The sequence below is a fragment of the Numenius arquata genome, chromosome 1 (genome assembly GCF_964106895.1).
Source record: "Numenius arquata chromosome 1, bNumArq3.hap1.1, whole genome shotgun sequence".
Lineage (NCBI taxonomy): Eukaryota > Metazoa > Chordata > Aves > Charadriiformes > Scolopacidae > Numenius > Numenius arquata.
Genome location: NC_133576.1, coordinates 138,799,455 through 138,815,325, shown reverse-complemented (window position 1 = coordinate 138,815,325; position 15,871 = coordinate 138,799,455). Strand labels below are relative to the sequence as shown.

The window sequence follows — 15,871 nt, the reverse complement described above, 5'->3', positions numbered from 1 at the left end:
GTAGAGGGTGTGCGCTGGAGACAAAGCTTGACTTTCAGATATTAAGCATTAACACCTGTGGAATTCACGGACCTCATTTGTGAGCCTGTCCCTTCCTCCTGGAGCCTTCTCGCTTTCTTCTCTGTTGCCATCTCTTAATGGGCAAAAAACCCCAAGCTATAATGTGTATCGTTTCCTGAACCCTCACTTGTGTTAATACGTAAAAATTGCTCTTATCGGTCATTAACAAGTGACAAGCTGTGATTTCTTTTTTTTTTTTTTTTTTTTTTTTGCTGAGCTTCTGTTATTTTCACTTCTCCATCCACCCTTGTCCTTTGTTCTTCTGTTGTATAGTTTAATATGTATATTTTCTGCTCCGTGAGGCGGGGTTTGTCTCCTACTTTTATGCATAGGATTTGGCACATCAGGGCACAAATCCTGTTTGGAAAGTTTGGGATATGACAGCTGCTTAATCATCCATAAATCCAGCCTTTCAGGCTTATTGTATACTGTGGTTGAAGTTTTAGAGCGAGTTGGAAGAAAGGAATGAAAGCATCTGATATGTATTGGTACATTTACTTTTTGATCAGTCCAGAATGCTTGGAAATCCAGAGCTTGAAAGTATTTTGTTTTTCAAGAGACTTGAAATACTAAAAGGGATATTGTGGCTTTCTTTGCTGGCCTTGTGCATAATTCATGCGAATATTTCTCAAGCTGATATTGTGTAAATAGAAAAAAAAAAAAAAACAAAAACCAAGCTGTAGTTCAATTTAGCAAATATAAGTTGGTTGTTGTTTTCAGGAAGGCTGTCGCTGTTGGTTTAATGTTCCCTGACCTCAGCTTTTAAGTTTGGAATATGTTCCATCGTAGGAGAAATGATTTCCAGTATGGGTCTGGTTTAGGTGCTATTTGGTGTTCACTGAATGATGGTGTTATCCTGATAGGAAACAAGTCTTTTACAGGTTAAACTATTGATTCTATTCTTCTGGAGTGAGAGATCTTCGTAATTGATTTAAAATCTAGTCTGTTTTAGAAGTCAGTCTCCTTTGCCCACTAGAAGTAGTATAATAGATGCCTGGGAAGCGGTTCGGCTTAGGTGAAACATGGGACTGGGAGCTGAGAATTCCCAAATTCTTCCTATGTTTAGTCTCTGTGGCACGAGCGGAATCACTTGCTCTTCAAGTAACGCTTTCTTGAAGCAAGAGCCTTTTTTTTTTTTCCCACGTGGAGGAGCAGGTTTTACAAACCTGGATGAACGCTTTAGGAAAAACTGCCAAAAGCTCAATTTTACCCATGTTTTAAAACAAGGGCTTTCCCAACACTTCTATTTGTTCTATAAAAGAACAAATAGCTGGAAGACTTCGTGTTTCCAGTACCGAGTGGAGTCCATTATTTGCGTGGAGAGAAACAATTCTGCAGGTCCTTTTCTGCAACATCTTAAGGTACAAGAGAAAGCTAAACTGATGCCAAATGGGAAAATTGCCTGGTTTTGGGGGAGATTTATCAAAATATGAAAGTAACAAGTAAACGTAGGAGTGATAGGACCATATGCAAATTTCCAAAAACTTACTTGGAAACCATATTGTATTGCTCTGAACTGTCATTGAGCGATCATAGAATGGTTTGGGTTGGAAGGAACCTTTAATGGTCATCTAGTCCAACCCCCCTGTCATGGGCAGGAATATCTTCAACTAGATCAGACTGCTCAGAGCCCCATCCAACCTGATCTGGAATGTTTCCAGGGATGGGACATCTGCCACCTCTCTGGGCAACCTGGGCCAGTGTCTCACCACCCTCAGTGTAAAAAAAAGTCTATCTAGTGTGAAACCTCATCACTAGCAGAGAGAAGGCCACAGGCTTTGGTGCGGATGTTCACATAATCACAGAATTGTAGGGGTTGAAAGGAACCTCTGGAGATCATCTAGTCCAACCCACTGCCAGAGCAGGGTCACCCAGAGCAGGTTGGACAGAAACGTGTCCAGGTGGGTTTTGAATGTCTCCAGAGAAGGAGACTCCACCATCTCTCTGGGCAGCCTCTTCCAGGGCTCTGCCACACTCATAGGAAAGAAGTTTTTCATCACGTTTAGATGGAATTTCCCATGTCCCAGTTTGTGCCCGTTGCCCTTTGTCCTGTCACTGGCCACCCCTGAGAAGAGTCTGGCCCCATCCTCTTGCCACCCGCCCTTTAGCTATTGCTCAGCATCGATGAGGTCCCCTTTCAGTCTGCTCTTCTCCAGGCTGAACAGCCCCAGGTCTCTCAGCCTTTCCTCAGTAGAGAGATGCTCTAGTTCCTCATCATCTTCATAGCCTCCGCTGGACTCTCTGCAGTAGTTCCCTGTCCTTCTGGAACTGGGGAGCCCAGAACTGGTCCCAGTGCTCCAGATGTGGCCTCACCAGGGCAGAGCAGAGGGGGAGGCAGATCTTCATCTACCACCCAAGCTGACGGGACAGCCCCAGTGCAGCCCTGCAGCCTTCCAGCCTGGCTGATGAGTTTGGGCTCTGGGTAGATTCATTCTGATTTCCAACCGGGACAAGGTGGGTGAGTTCTCTGTACCTACCTGTGCGCTCCTCAGACTGTTGCACTTTTGGTGTTTGTAGGTAAAAAAAGAAAGTTTCGGAGGTTCTCGTGCAGTGCAAAATCACACTTGGGGAGCTAAACGTAGAAAGAAAACATCACATTTAAGATGTGGGTACAAAATGTTGTCTTTCTCCTTCTGCCTTTTGCACGTCTGACCTTTTGTTCTGTGCCTGATGTAATGATTTTTAATACAAAAGCTCGGGATGGATGAGGTCATAGGAAGTAAGTGTGCCCGTGCCTTAGAATCCAATAAACAGGACTTTGTGATACCGAGGTGTTTTAAGAAGTTTTGACCCAAACCTGGAAAGGTTACGCTGGATGGTTTCATCCCATCAGGCTTTAACGCAGCAAGACTACAGCCCACCAGTAAACGTGGTTTTAGTTATTGGAGTGCTTCGCTGGGGAACTGGGGAAGCTTTTCTGAGGCCAGGAACTCCTCTATCTTCTAAATTGCTTTTTCTTTTTTTTTTTTTTTAATGTTCTTTCTGTAAAATGGTCATGGTATATGAGAGGCACCTTTATGGGCAAGGGGGCCCATAGATGTTATTTTTTATAACGAGCACACTAACCACCAGATTTTACAGGAATAGTTTACTGATGTAAATGGCCGTTTCCCCCAGCCTGTCTCTGACGATGGTTTCCCATATCCTTACTGGGACAACAGGCTCCAACCACGAAGGGGAATGTTTGAGACCTCTCTCGGGGGGGATTGTGTTTGCTCTCAGGAAGGGCTTCACGAATACGAGCGAGCGTTTCCTCCAGGACTCTCAGCTTTTGGCTCCTCTGAATGTTTAGTTCCACAGTGTGTTGTGCATGTCCTCAAACACGTACTCCTATTTCCTTATTTTCTTGTGGTCTATCTCCAATAAACACTATTGCTGTGAAACCAAAATCCAGTATTAAATATTGCCTATTATCACATTTCAGTTTTAAAAATTAGAAGAAAACTACTTCATAAATGCCTGGCAGAATATTACAAGTTGCTGAGCGTTAGTGTCTGGGCTGCTGCTGTGTTTGAACAATGTGTTTGAATAAAGCAGACTTTGTATTTTGGTGGGTGCGAGGGGAAGAAGCAGCTTAATATAATTCCAAGGCAAATCAAAGAATGTAGAAGGAAATTAGATCTGTTATCAGATGAGGATAGAGTTTCCTTGGTCACTGTTGAATCAATCCTGTACTTAAATTTCATGCATGAGTTTCCCCTGCCTTTCAGGTGGAAGTGAATTATAATTCTCCAGGCTGGGAGGAGAGGAAAGGAGACGGGCTGCTCTTGGGGCAGCAAGAACCAATGGATGAGAAAAAGTTCCTGTGTGAATTTGATGCGGTTTGTAAGACCTGAATCAGAGCTCCATGCTAACCTCATGTGTGCAGACGCTGAGCCGTAATACAGAGATCATAGAATCATAGAGTGGTTTGGGTTGGAAGGGACCCCAAAGACCACCCAGTTCCAACCCCCCTGCCATGGGCAGGGACACCTCCCACCAGACCAGGTTGCTCAAAGCCCCGTCCAACCTGGCCTTGAATCCCTCCAGGGATGGGGCAGCCACAGCTTCTCTGGGCAACCTGGGCCAGGCTCTCACCACTGTCAGGGTGAAGAATTTCTTCCTGAGATCTCATCTCAATCTCCTCTCTTTCAGTGTCAAACCCTTCCACCTCGTCCTATGGCTCCCCCTCCCTGATCAGGAGTCCCTTCCCATCTTTCCTGGAGCCCCTTTAGGGACTGGAAGGGGCTCTAAGGTCTCCCCGGAGCCTTCTCTTCTCCAGGCTGAACCCCTCCCCAACTCTCTCAGCCTGTCCTCACAGCAGAGGGGCTCTAGCCCTCACACCATCTCTGTGGCCTCTTCTGGCCCTGCTCCAACAGGTCCATGTCCTTCTGATGTTGGGGATGTTGGCCCCAGAGCTGGAGGCAGCACTGGTGGGGGGGGGGGGAGGGTCTCCCCAGAGTGGAGCAGAGGGGCAGAATCCCCCCTCTCTCCCTGCTGGGGATGCAGCCCAGGATGTGGGGGGGCTTTCTGGGCTTCCAGTGCACATTGCTGGCTCATGTTGAGCTTCTCATCCACCAACACCCCCAAGTCCTTCTCCTCAGGGCTGCTCTCAATCCATTCTCTGCCCAGCCTGGATTTGTGCCTGGAATTGCCCTGACCCATGTGCAGGACCTTGGACTTGGCCTGGTTGAACTTCATGAGGTTCACGCAGGCCCTGCTCTCAATCCTGTCCAGGTCCCTCTGGATGGCATCCCTTCCCTCCAGCGTGTCCACTGCGCCACACAGCTTGGTGTCACTGGCCAACTTGGTGAGGGTTCACTCGATTCCACTGTCCCTGTCACCGACAAAGATGTTAATCAAAAATCAAGATTTCTGAACTGTAGGATTGACTTTGCAACATCTCAACTGTTAGTCGTCACTATTGGGGAATCGGGCTAATTTAGACTAAACATGTTTTAAAAATAACAGTGTGATTATAAGCAGCCTTTGAAGGGACGGCGTAGAATGGAGTTGTTGTCTCCTGTTACTGCGTTGATTGCTGTTTGTGTGCCTTATTCGTTATTGCTAAATGAAAATTGTGATGGGACTCCTTTAAGATGGTTTTAATGAAGGCTCTTTTCAGCAGGCAGGGTCATCTTGAGGAACTTTAAAGCATGTGCCCAATGGATTAATGAAGGATGTGGGTCTTCAAGGCTGTTGATGTAACTTGGGTTTTTTTGTTAGCTTAGCACTCTTAGACGAATTGCAAAGTAAATATCTGCTTTTCAGGGTGGACTTCTCTGAACAGCGTGGAAATCCACTTGGGAGAGGGAGGCAGGCACTGGCATATCGAGATACAAGGCAGCATTTCCATAAAAATAGCTGTGGATTTGAGCACTTCCCCTTGTTTGGATGAGGGCTGTCACTACTGTGACAGTCCTCTTTTTGCACCTTCTGAAAGCAAGATTGAAAACTTAAAGACTTATTATAATCACATTATTTGCTCTATTGCTTTTTTTTCTCTACTTTCCCAAGAACCTTTTTTTTTTTTTTTATGCCTTGGCTAGATTTCCTTCCAAAATGTGATAGATGTTTGCTGACAGTCTTGTCAATATGACAAATAAAAACGAATTTTAAATGTTTAGCTTTGAGATATGCTATCTAAAGAGCTAATTGATACCATAACGGGTTTCCCTAATATTACAGCTTAAGGGTTTTTCCTTAAACCCCCATAGCTGTTCAGAGCTAGATTTAATAAAACAAAGGCAAGCAACATGTTAAGAGTGCAAATAATCTAAAATTTTATAATTTCCCCCAAAAGGTATAAACACACACAACTGTTTATATAGCAGCAGGCATTATTTCACTGATCCCCCAAGGTTGTTTATATAGCAACAGGCATTATAACAACACTTTCTGTTTTCATTATTGTGGTGCTTAGTCATCTGAATCCCCGCCAGTGCTCCTTCATCCTCTGAAAAGTCATCCAGGATCTTGTAAAACAATTAACTATGTCATTTTATTAAAACTTGCATTTTTATGTTTCTGTCCCGGCGTTTGACATCCTCTGAAAACCTTATGTAAATGCTTGGCTTCTACCCAACGCCGCGCGCTTGATTGAAAGAACACTTTTGCTTCTATTTTTGTTTGTGGGTTTCCACATTTGTGGAGCAGATGTCCTTTCAAACGCTCGATGCTATCAAGAACAACTCCTCGTTTAATTGAAAATAATTCAAAATTGCTCTTGACTGCCTTAACGTGACCTTACGTAGAGTAGTAGTGGGTTTGGTTCAACTCTTGTGTAGATACAGATGGTGCTACAACATCAAGGACCTGTAGTAGAGACTAAGAGGAGGGGTGGACGAGAAGCTCAACATGAGCCAGCAATGTGCACTGGAAGCCCGGAAAGCCCCCTGTGTCCTCGGTTGCATCCCCAGCAGTGTGGCCAGCAGGGTGAGGGGGGCGATTCTGCCCCTCTGCTCCACTCTGGGGAGACCCCACCTGGAGCGCTGCCTCCAGCTCTGGGGCCACCAACATCAGAAGGATATGGACCTGTTGGAGTGGGGCCAGAGCAGGCCATGGAGATGGTGTGAGGGCTGGAGCCCCTCTGCTGTGAGGACAGGCTGAGAGAGTTGGGGAGTTTAGCCTATAGAAGGCTCCAGGGAGACCTTAGAGCCCCTTCCAGTCCCTAGAGGGCCTCCAGAAAAGCTGGGGAGGGACTCTTGATGAGGGAGGGGAGCCCATAGGATGAGGGGAAAGGGTTTGACACTGAAAGAGGGGAGATTGAGATGAGATCTCAGAAAGAAATTCTTTCCTGTGAGGGTGGTGAGACACTGGAACGGGTTGCCCAGAGAAGCTGTGGCTGCCCCATCCCTGGAGGTGTTCAAGGCCAGGCTGGACGGAGCTTTGAGCAACCTGCTCTAGTGGAGGTGTCCCTTCCCGTGGCAGGGGGCTCTGAACTGGCTGATCTTTAAGGTCCCTTCCAACCCAAACCATTCTATGATTCTATGATACAGGTGGTTCTTCAACATCAAGGACCTGCAGAAGAGACTGAGGAAAGTGGAAAAATGCTGGAGGTTTCAGTGTAGACTCGAGTATTATGCATAACATGTACTGAAGTGACTGGTATTTTGAATTTTATTAACGTAGTCTGCGCTGTCAGACTGCTTCCACATGTCTTAGAACAATATGGATACGGCTGGGGAAACAATATGGTAAATGATGAACAGATGAGGTCGGAATTGAAGTCATTCTGTGTTCCCAAAAAAGGATATACCAGTCGAGTACTTCGTGGTTGCTGGCTGGAAGTAAATGTATGTGCTTGTATACATTTAGTCATTAAATGCCGTTACAGGGATTAGTGTGGGAAATGGGCTATTCTTCTTTGCACAGAAATGCAGGATATTGTTATTAAGAGGCAGCCCTGTCGTCGCAACAGCCCTAATTTTGATCTTGGGTGTGATCTGATGTTACCCAGAAATGGAAAGATAGCTAAAGGGTTTCTTTTTAAGGCAACTTATCTGAAAAACTTGAATACTTTTAGTACTTCTTACCCTATAGACTTTATAGGAGACCTTTGCAGGTTTGTATTTTAATTAGTTAACAAATGAGGAAGCTCCGCTTGTCATGATTTGTTTTATCGTGGACGGTGGTAAGCTTTTGTGTTGTCTGACATGATTTTAATAAGTATAACAGTCTGGTTGACCAAATAAATTACTCGGAAGATGCTTGGATGGCAGGAGTGGGTTAGGGATGCTCAGGGTGGAGCTGATTAACTGCTCAGCACAGACAGCTTCCTCCCAGTAGAAGTTGAAGCTGTTGCACAGAAGGAAATGCAGGTAGAAACTGGAGCAACTGGATATTTATTTATTTATTTATTTATTTTTCCTCTTCCTAAAGAGTCTGAACCAATTACACCCAATTTGTGATGAGTTAACTTTAATTTGTTAGTCATTCCTCACCTACAGCTCATGCTGTGGTTGTATCAGCTGGAACGATTTCTTTAGTCTTAGACGGAAATTCGGTGTTTGAACCTTTTATTAAAAAGCTAATACAAATTTTAAGAATAAATCTTACCTTTTACTCTGAAAACATTTCCTTTAAATGCAGCTTATTTCAACAAGGGTTTTTCAGCCTGGAGAAGAGAAGGCTCCGGAGAGACCTTATAAGAGCCTTCCAGTACCTGAAGGGGCTACAGGAGAGATGGGGAGGGACTCTCTATCAGGGACTGGAGCAATAGGACAAGGGGTAATGGTTTTCAATTGAAAGAGGGGAGATTTAGATTAGATACTAGAAAGAAATTCTTTACCGTGAGGGTGGTGAGACACTGGAACAGGTTGGCCAGAGAAGCTGTGGCTGCCTCATCCATGGAGGTGTTCAAGGCCAGGTTGGTTGGGGCTTTGAGCAACCTGGTCTGGTGGGAGGTGTCCCTGCCCACGGCAGGGGGGTTGGAACTGGATGATCTTTGGGGTCCCTTCCAACTCTAAACATTCTATGGTTCCAAAATCTTATTGGAACATGAATGTAGTTTTGGGTTGGGTTTGTTTTTTTTTTCTTCTGGTTCCCATTTACTAGCCACTTCTTTACATCTCTAATGCAATAACTTGGAATTGTATCAATTAGCACAGAATCCAAAGCAACAAAGTACAATAAAATGTTGAAACTTTCACTTCTTGAGATGAGTAAAAGGAATAAACGTGTGATTGAAAGAAATTACAAAGTGAGGTTATTTTTCACCCTTAAATATGCCTTAAGTTACTCTATTTTGAACTGTTCATTAAATACGATGCATCTCATCTGCTACATCTTGTTCCTGTGGGGTAGGTGTTGCTGGTAACTGGTGTGAGAGCAGACTGGGACTCTTGGCTGAAGTGTCTGATGCCTTTAGCTCATTTGTTTTCCAGTTCGTGTTTACTACGTGTTTTTCTTCAATCAAGCAACGTTTCACACAGCACTTGGGAAAACAAAGCTGTGTATAGGAGCTAAATATTAGTAAGGAAATGGCAATTAATGTTTTATTAGTTGAACATCATTAATGATGTACTCACAGGCCCGTGGAGAACACACAGTCATAAATGTGAACACAAATCTCAGACACTTGTGCACTCAAATTAAACCAGGCACGTTTTCTTTGGAGGCCCAGGTCCCAAATATCCTGAAGGAACAACTTGATCTTTAAATAAAACACTGCTTTTGCAAATGATACTCGGTTCCTCTGGGGCAGGTGGAGATGGGTGATGTTTAACAGCAACAATTGAAATGTGGACTCAGTTTCTTCGGAGAATCGAGACAACAGATGGTCACCTCTTTCTGCTTTCATTTTCCTACCCTGACATCGTGTTTCTCTGCGCTCCTTCTCGCCTCTTTTCTCTTTACATCTTCCAGAGCTCCATCTTTAAGTTCCTTTTAACTCACGAGCAAAGCAGGTGTCTTCTCCCTACGTTTTTCTCTCTTTAAAATTGATTTTGACGTTATGAATCCTCCTGTAACAGGTCACAGGTGATGGGTGTTACTGTTGTTCAGTGTCTTAACTATTTATTGGATGAGGGGGAGTGACTGTCCCTCTGTGTGTGGTGTTGGCTGTTAAGAAATATTAAAATTAAGGAAAGAGCTGGTGGTTCTTCTCCTCCTTCTCCTCTTCCCCCCTCCTTCCTCCTTCTTGTTATTATCCTTATTATTTTCTGTCACCAGAAAGCAGATGAGTTTTTCAGCAGCTTCTTGGATTAAAGAATCATAGAATGATATGGGGTTGGAAGGGACCTCTGGAGATCACCTAGTCCAACCCCCAGCTGAAGCAGGTCCACCCAGAGCAGGTTGCACAGGAACATGTCCAGGCGGGGTTTGAATGTCTCCAGAGACGGAGACTCCACCACCTCTCTGGGCAGCCTGTTCCAGGGCTCTGCCACCCTCAAAGGGAAGAAGTTCCTCCTCATGTTTAGGTGGAACTTCTTATATTCCAGTTTGTGCCCATATCTTCTCGTCCTGTCACTGGGCACCACTGAAAAAAGACCGGCCTCATCCTCCTGACACCCTCCCTTTAAGTATTTATAGGTGTTGATCAGATCCCCCCTCAGTTTTCTCTTCTCCAGACTAAAAAGACCCAAGTCCCTCAGCCTTTCCTCCTAAGAGAGGTGCTCCAGGCCCCTCATCATCTTTGTGGTCCTCTGCTGTACCCTCTCCAGCAGTTCCCTGTCCTTCTGGAACTGGGGAGCCCAGAAATGGTCCCAGTGCTCCAGATGGGGCCTCACCAGGGCAGAGTAGAGGGGCAGGGTGACCTCGCTCGACCTGCTGGTCACACTCTTCCTGATGTCCCCCAGGATGCCATTGGTCTCCTTGTCCACCAGGGCACATGGGCACTTGTAGGTTTGTTTTGTAAATACAGCATCCTCAGCTTGTATTGACGCAGACGCATAAGGCAATATTGCTGTGGTTTTAAGCTATTACAAAGCCAAAATAGAACGCAGTTTATAAAGTTAATTTTTTTTTTTTTTGGAGGTTTCACAAACCTTTACTTACTCTGCGTCTCTACTATTTGCGATATGAAAATGTGTTTTAGCAGAAACAGTATTTTTGCCCATGTTCCGATACAAGAGTCTCGCGTGCGTTCCTCTGATCTTGGCTGTTGGAAACAGAGAGATCCCTTAATCCAATTCTTTTCATGCTCTGAAACCTTAGAATTTAAGGATGACTATAAAAAGGGGTATCCTATGAACGCTTGATTGTAGCGGGAGGAACAAATGTAATGGTTTTGATATTTTTTTCCTCTTTTTTTATTTTTTTTGCCCCAGGCTAGTTCTTTGGCTAACCAAATCCACTGTAATCCCATCAGGAGAATGTGGTGATCGTTTAGTAATTTATATTGTATGGTTGTCTTAATCCAGGTTCTGTCATTGTAGCAGAAAATATGAATCCAAGCCCACCATATGACTTGACTGTGTCCATATGGAAATAATAAACTGGGTAATAAATGGCCTCCTGTTGTACAATGCAGTGCCGAGGATGATTTTCTTCCAAAGCCATTTTTCTTTCTAAAACTCAGACGAGCATAGAAATCGTTCCCAATTTCCAGTCTTTTTCAGCGAAAAACTGATTGGGCCATTGTTTGGGAAAAGTCAGAAATCTTTCTTAGCTTAGAGAACGCTTCCCTACACCTTATTTTCATGAATTATGGAAACAGGTGTATAATTCTAAAAAAGAAATCTAATTTAACTTTGAGTGGGATTGTTCCACATTTCGGCAAGGAGCTTTATCAGCATCAGTGTTACTTTACAAATTTCAAAATTTTACAGTTTTTACTGTATGTGTTTATTGGGGGGCAGCTGTGATTTCTAGAGAACGTTAACATCTGCTGAGAACAGCATATTAAGTCGATGCTGCTTCATTCCGATAGTCTTAAAGATATTAGAATTTAGGGATATTTTTTTTTTTCCCCTATTTTAACCACAAGAGGGGATAAATTTCCCTGCAAAGTTTTCCGTGAAGTTTTGAGATTCGAACTTAAAAGAAATATAAAGGCTTTTTCCCTTCCATGTGCCATTTTCTTTGGAGGTATTTTTCATTTGGGGACTGCTTAAATAAGTAGTTTATAATTACCAGCAGTGATGGTTATGCCATGTGTATTTGATTTGATGATCTGATGTTTGCCTGGAGTCAGTTTATCGAATCTTTTCCTTTATGTTGGCACCCGCAAAGGAGTGAGTACTTGGGTTGAAGTCAGTCAATGTTTGAAGCCTTTCTCTTAGCTACACGGCATTTATGGGTTTAATTATGAGAATAATCGCAGTAGTTTAAATAGTGATGGAAACTGTATAAGGAGCTCAGATTTCGATCTGTTGTGTGACAGTGTGTATTTTCACTAGTTGATATTACTGTAATAATTCCACTGCTGATTCCAGCACACATTAATACGCTCGGGATGACAGATGACACTTGCACACAAATAAACGCTTGGAATCGGTGAATATCGAACATTGTGTTGAAATTTGGTCTTTTCACTTAATGGCTGTATTTGTATTAATCTATCAGGCTGTTCTCCTGTTACAGATAGGAAATGGAAAAAGTGTAATGAGGTTTAACAGTCAGATTGACTGATTATTTTCTCCCTGTTCTTGGGTGGGTTTTGCTAATATGAGGTTATGAGTATTAAATGGAACATTTCCTTAAGGGGAATAGATCTCTTGGAACTGCTTGATTGTCCTGTACTTTTTTGAAAACTCAGTAAATTAACTAACCATAATGATTCCAATGATTTGTTGGAATCTGGGATTTGGAAAGCAGTGTTAATTTTATTTTTTTTTCTGTTCTTGTAGCTTAGATATCAACATGGGCTGAGTACTCCGGATTTAAGGCAAACTCTTCCTAACCTGAAAAACTTCATGGAGCTTGGGCTAATGGTTAGATGGTAAGTAACCTTTTTGTAATTAAAAAGAAAGAGGTGGATGCTACAAAAAAATTAGTAATAAAGATTTTTCACAAACAACCAGCTCCTCTTCACAAGAGTTAAGCATGCGTGGGAACGATTTGTGACTTCCCCAAAACACAGGCCATGTAAGATGTCCACAATATTCTACTATTTCTCTTCTGATTTTGTAATACCATCCATGTGATGGGCCCACAACACTTCTTGCAGGAGTGGGGAAGATGAGGGAAGACTGAAAAGCCATGTTCTTCACTAACGGGAGGCGAATTAATTGTTCTTTTAGGACTGTATCTAAGGGTTGGTAGCAAATGCATCTTCTGTATTATGATATTCCCTGGAAGTTTTCAAGGCCAGGTTGGACAGGGCTTTGAGCAATCTGGTCTGGTGGGAGGTGTCCCCACCCATGGCAGGGGGTTGGAACTGGATGATCTTTAATGTCCCTTCTAACCCATACCGTTCTACGATTCCAGAGTGTTGTTGCTAAATGGGAAGCTTTATTAATGAGTAACTGAAGGTTGTAGTAATCTTCCAGGGAAATTTTAGAATCACGGAGTCATAGAATTGTCTAGGTTATAAGGGACCTTTAAGATCATCTAGTCCAACCATCACCCTAACTCTGACAAAACCAAAAAACTACATCTCTAAACTGTGTCACTAAGCACTACGTCAACCCGTCTTTTGAGTACTTCCAGGGATTGTGCCTCAACCACTTCCCTGGGCAGCCCGTTCCAATGTTTAATAACTCTTTCAGTGTAAACATTTTTCCTAATATCCAACTTGAACCTCCCCTGGCACAACTTGAGGCCGTTTCCTCATGTCCTATCGCCTGTTCCTTGGGAGAAGAGATCAACCCCCGCCTTTCTACACCCTCCTTTCAGGGAGCTGTAGAGAGCGATGGGCTCTCGTTCACTCTGGAGGATCCAGACGCGCTCTCCACTGTGTAGAAAAACAAAGCAGACTGGTTTCTACGTAGTACGACTAAAGTTAGTGTAGGCTTCTCTTGCAGCAGCTCTTTGAGGATGAGGCTTGGCCAATTCTCCTTAAACCCACTGAGATAAACTTTAGTGAAATGTGGAAGGCACAATTCACTAGCAAGTGTATTTCTGCGGGTGTTAGATGGTTTGTATTCTCTTTTTTTTTTTTTTTTTTTTAATTTATGGTCTTTGAATTGTGTGTGCTCATGCATCCTCTTACCTTGAGCAAAACTGAAAGAGGGAGATTTAGATTGGATCTTAGGAAGAAATTCTTTGCTGTGAGGGTGGTGAGACCCTGGAACAGGTTGCCCAGAGAAGCTGTGGCTGCCCCATCCCTGGAGGGGTTCAAGGCCAGGCTGGATGGGGCTTTGGGGAACCTGGTCTGGTGGAGGTGTCCCTGCCCATGGCAGGGGATTGGAACTGGATGGGCTTCAAGGTCCCTTCCAACACAAACCGTGATTCTACCGTGAAACTATGATTCTATGAATTATTTTGTCCTGCATTCTCACTTTCATTCTTTGGGCACCTGAATCCCACCCAAACATAGCAGGGTGCCATTTTAGGATCCCTAAGTTAATTATTCACTGCTCCAAAGTGGCACAGGTCTTGTGCGGTCCCTGTGTCATACAGATGACAGGGATGCCCTGGATAATCCAAGGTATTGAAAATATCATCCAGTGTGAGGTAACCCCACCAGTTTTTGCTGCCAGATGCTTTGGTGATGGATATATCCTCCCTCGCTGCTTGAGTTGCCAGAAGAAATTCTTTCTCAGATCACGTTAATTAATATGAAAGAGTGCTTCCAGTATTCCTAATGGATATTGTTATTCCTAATAAGATAATGAACTACAAAGCACTAACAGCCAAACCTTAATATTTTTGGGCTAGTATATGGCTTTCAGGGGAGACTCAAAACCAGGCTTGAATTTGTTTTAAAATCTGATGTGAAATGACACTAAATGTTGTGACACTGGCCCTTCTTTTACAGAGGAGTTAAAGCTTTCTAGGGCTATTCCTATTAAGGTGGATTTTTGTAGTGATGGAAATACTAGTCTGAAATGAAAGCAGGAAAAGTGTTATGTGATACATAGATCTGGGTTGAAAAACAGGGGGCAAACTGCTGATAAACAGCCTTCTCTTATGGACTTATTTCTGCAACTTTTAAAGTATTTACTATTCCGACAGCGTTCTTACTGCTGTATTTTAGTAGGGTCCTAAAATGTTGCTAAGCTCTAAAAGTCTCTTTTTTATTATTATTATTTTTTGCTGCAATATGCCAAACACGGGAACAACATATCGGTCTTTATCCAAAAAAAAAAAGCAAACTTTTTGTTAATTGTTCTATTTGAAAACTAAGAGCGGGGTTCAAATGGGTAGTGCCTCGGGGTAGCACAGCTCAATATATCAGACCTTTGGGACAAAAATTCTACTGCAGTGGGTAACAGTGATGAAAATCCTGTGGGAAATCATGATGCCACGGCTCTTACCAGCCCTTATTTCTGTGTCATTCTTTGTTATTGTTCATTCTTTGCACAGAAATCATGATCCATGTGAACTCTATAAGCTACTGACCGAATCATTTATTTTTGGGAAGAGAGTCTTGGCAAAGGGAACAAATACAGGAGTAGAAAGAGAATCATCTTTGAGCAACACCATAAAAAGCATTGCCTGATGGAAATTCAACTCAGCCAACAAAACCGGGGAAGTAAACAGGCCCTGAGAAAAGGAAGTTCAGTCCCTTGTGCAGTTTTATTCCGTCAGTAATTCCAGGCACAGCTGAAAAGATTCTCCCTGCTTTTCTTCTTAGCCCCTAGCAAGATGTATAAAGAAAAGCTTTGATCATCGGGAAAATATTACCGGGAGTTTTCACTTGGTATCCGTCAGTGTGATGTAAAAATCCTAAGATGACGTGTGGTCCCCTAAGCAGATCTGAAAACGAAGGGCCAAAATACCAAAACCCTGACTTCTGTAGCACTTGTGTGTAGTCATCAGTAGAGCGGGAGGGCTGCAGGTCGTGGATGTCTCCTTCAGTCTTGAATAAGCAGAGGTGGGATGATTCTGTTAAATGGGAATCATTTTCAAAGTGTAAGTATCTTATCTTTTCTTCGTGGAGGGCCAAAAAAATGATCCAAGGGCTGGAGCCCCTCTGCTGTGAGGACAGGCTGAGAGAGTTGAGGGTGTTCAGCCTGGAGAAGACAGGGCTCTGGGGAGACCTTCGAGCCCCTTCCAGTCCCTAAAGGGGGCTCCAGGAAAGCTGGGGAGGGACTCTTGATCAGGGAGGGGAGCTGTAGGACGAGGGGTAGTGGCTTCAAACTGGAAGAGGGGAGATGTAGATGAGATCTCAGGCAGAAATTTTTCACTCTGAGGGTGATGAGACACTGGAACAGGTTGCCCAGAGAAGCTGTGTCTGCCTCATCCCTGGAGGTGTTCAAGGCCAGGTTGGACGGGGCTTTGAGCA

The 15,871-nt window shown here is 43.6% G+C and overlaps 1 protein-coding gene across 2 annotated transcripts in view; it reads left to right on the top strand.

Annotated features, from left to right (window-relative positions):
• UVRAG (UV radiation resistance associated) overlaps positions 1–15,871 on the top strand; it is a 117,251-nt gene that overhangs the window by 89,376 nt on the left and 12,004 nt on the right. For both annotated transcript variants that reach the window (XM_074147284.1, XM_074147293.1), the window contains exon 14: positions 12,330–12,421. In XM_074147284.1, the coding sequence (XP_074003385.1) occupies positions 12,330–12,421 (92 nt within the window). The remainder of the gene's footprint in view (positions 1–12,329; positions 12,422–15,871) is intronic.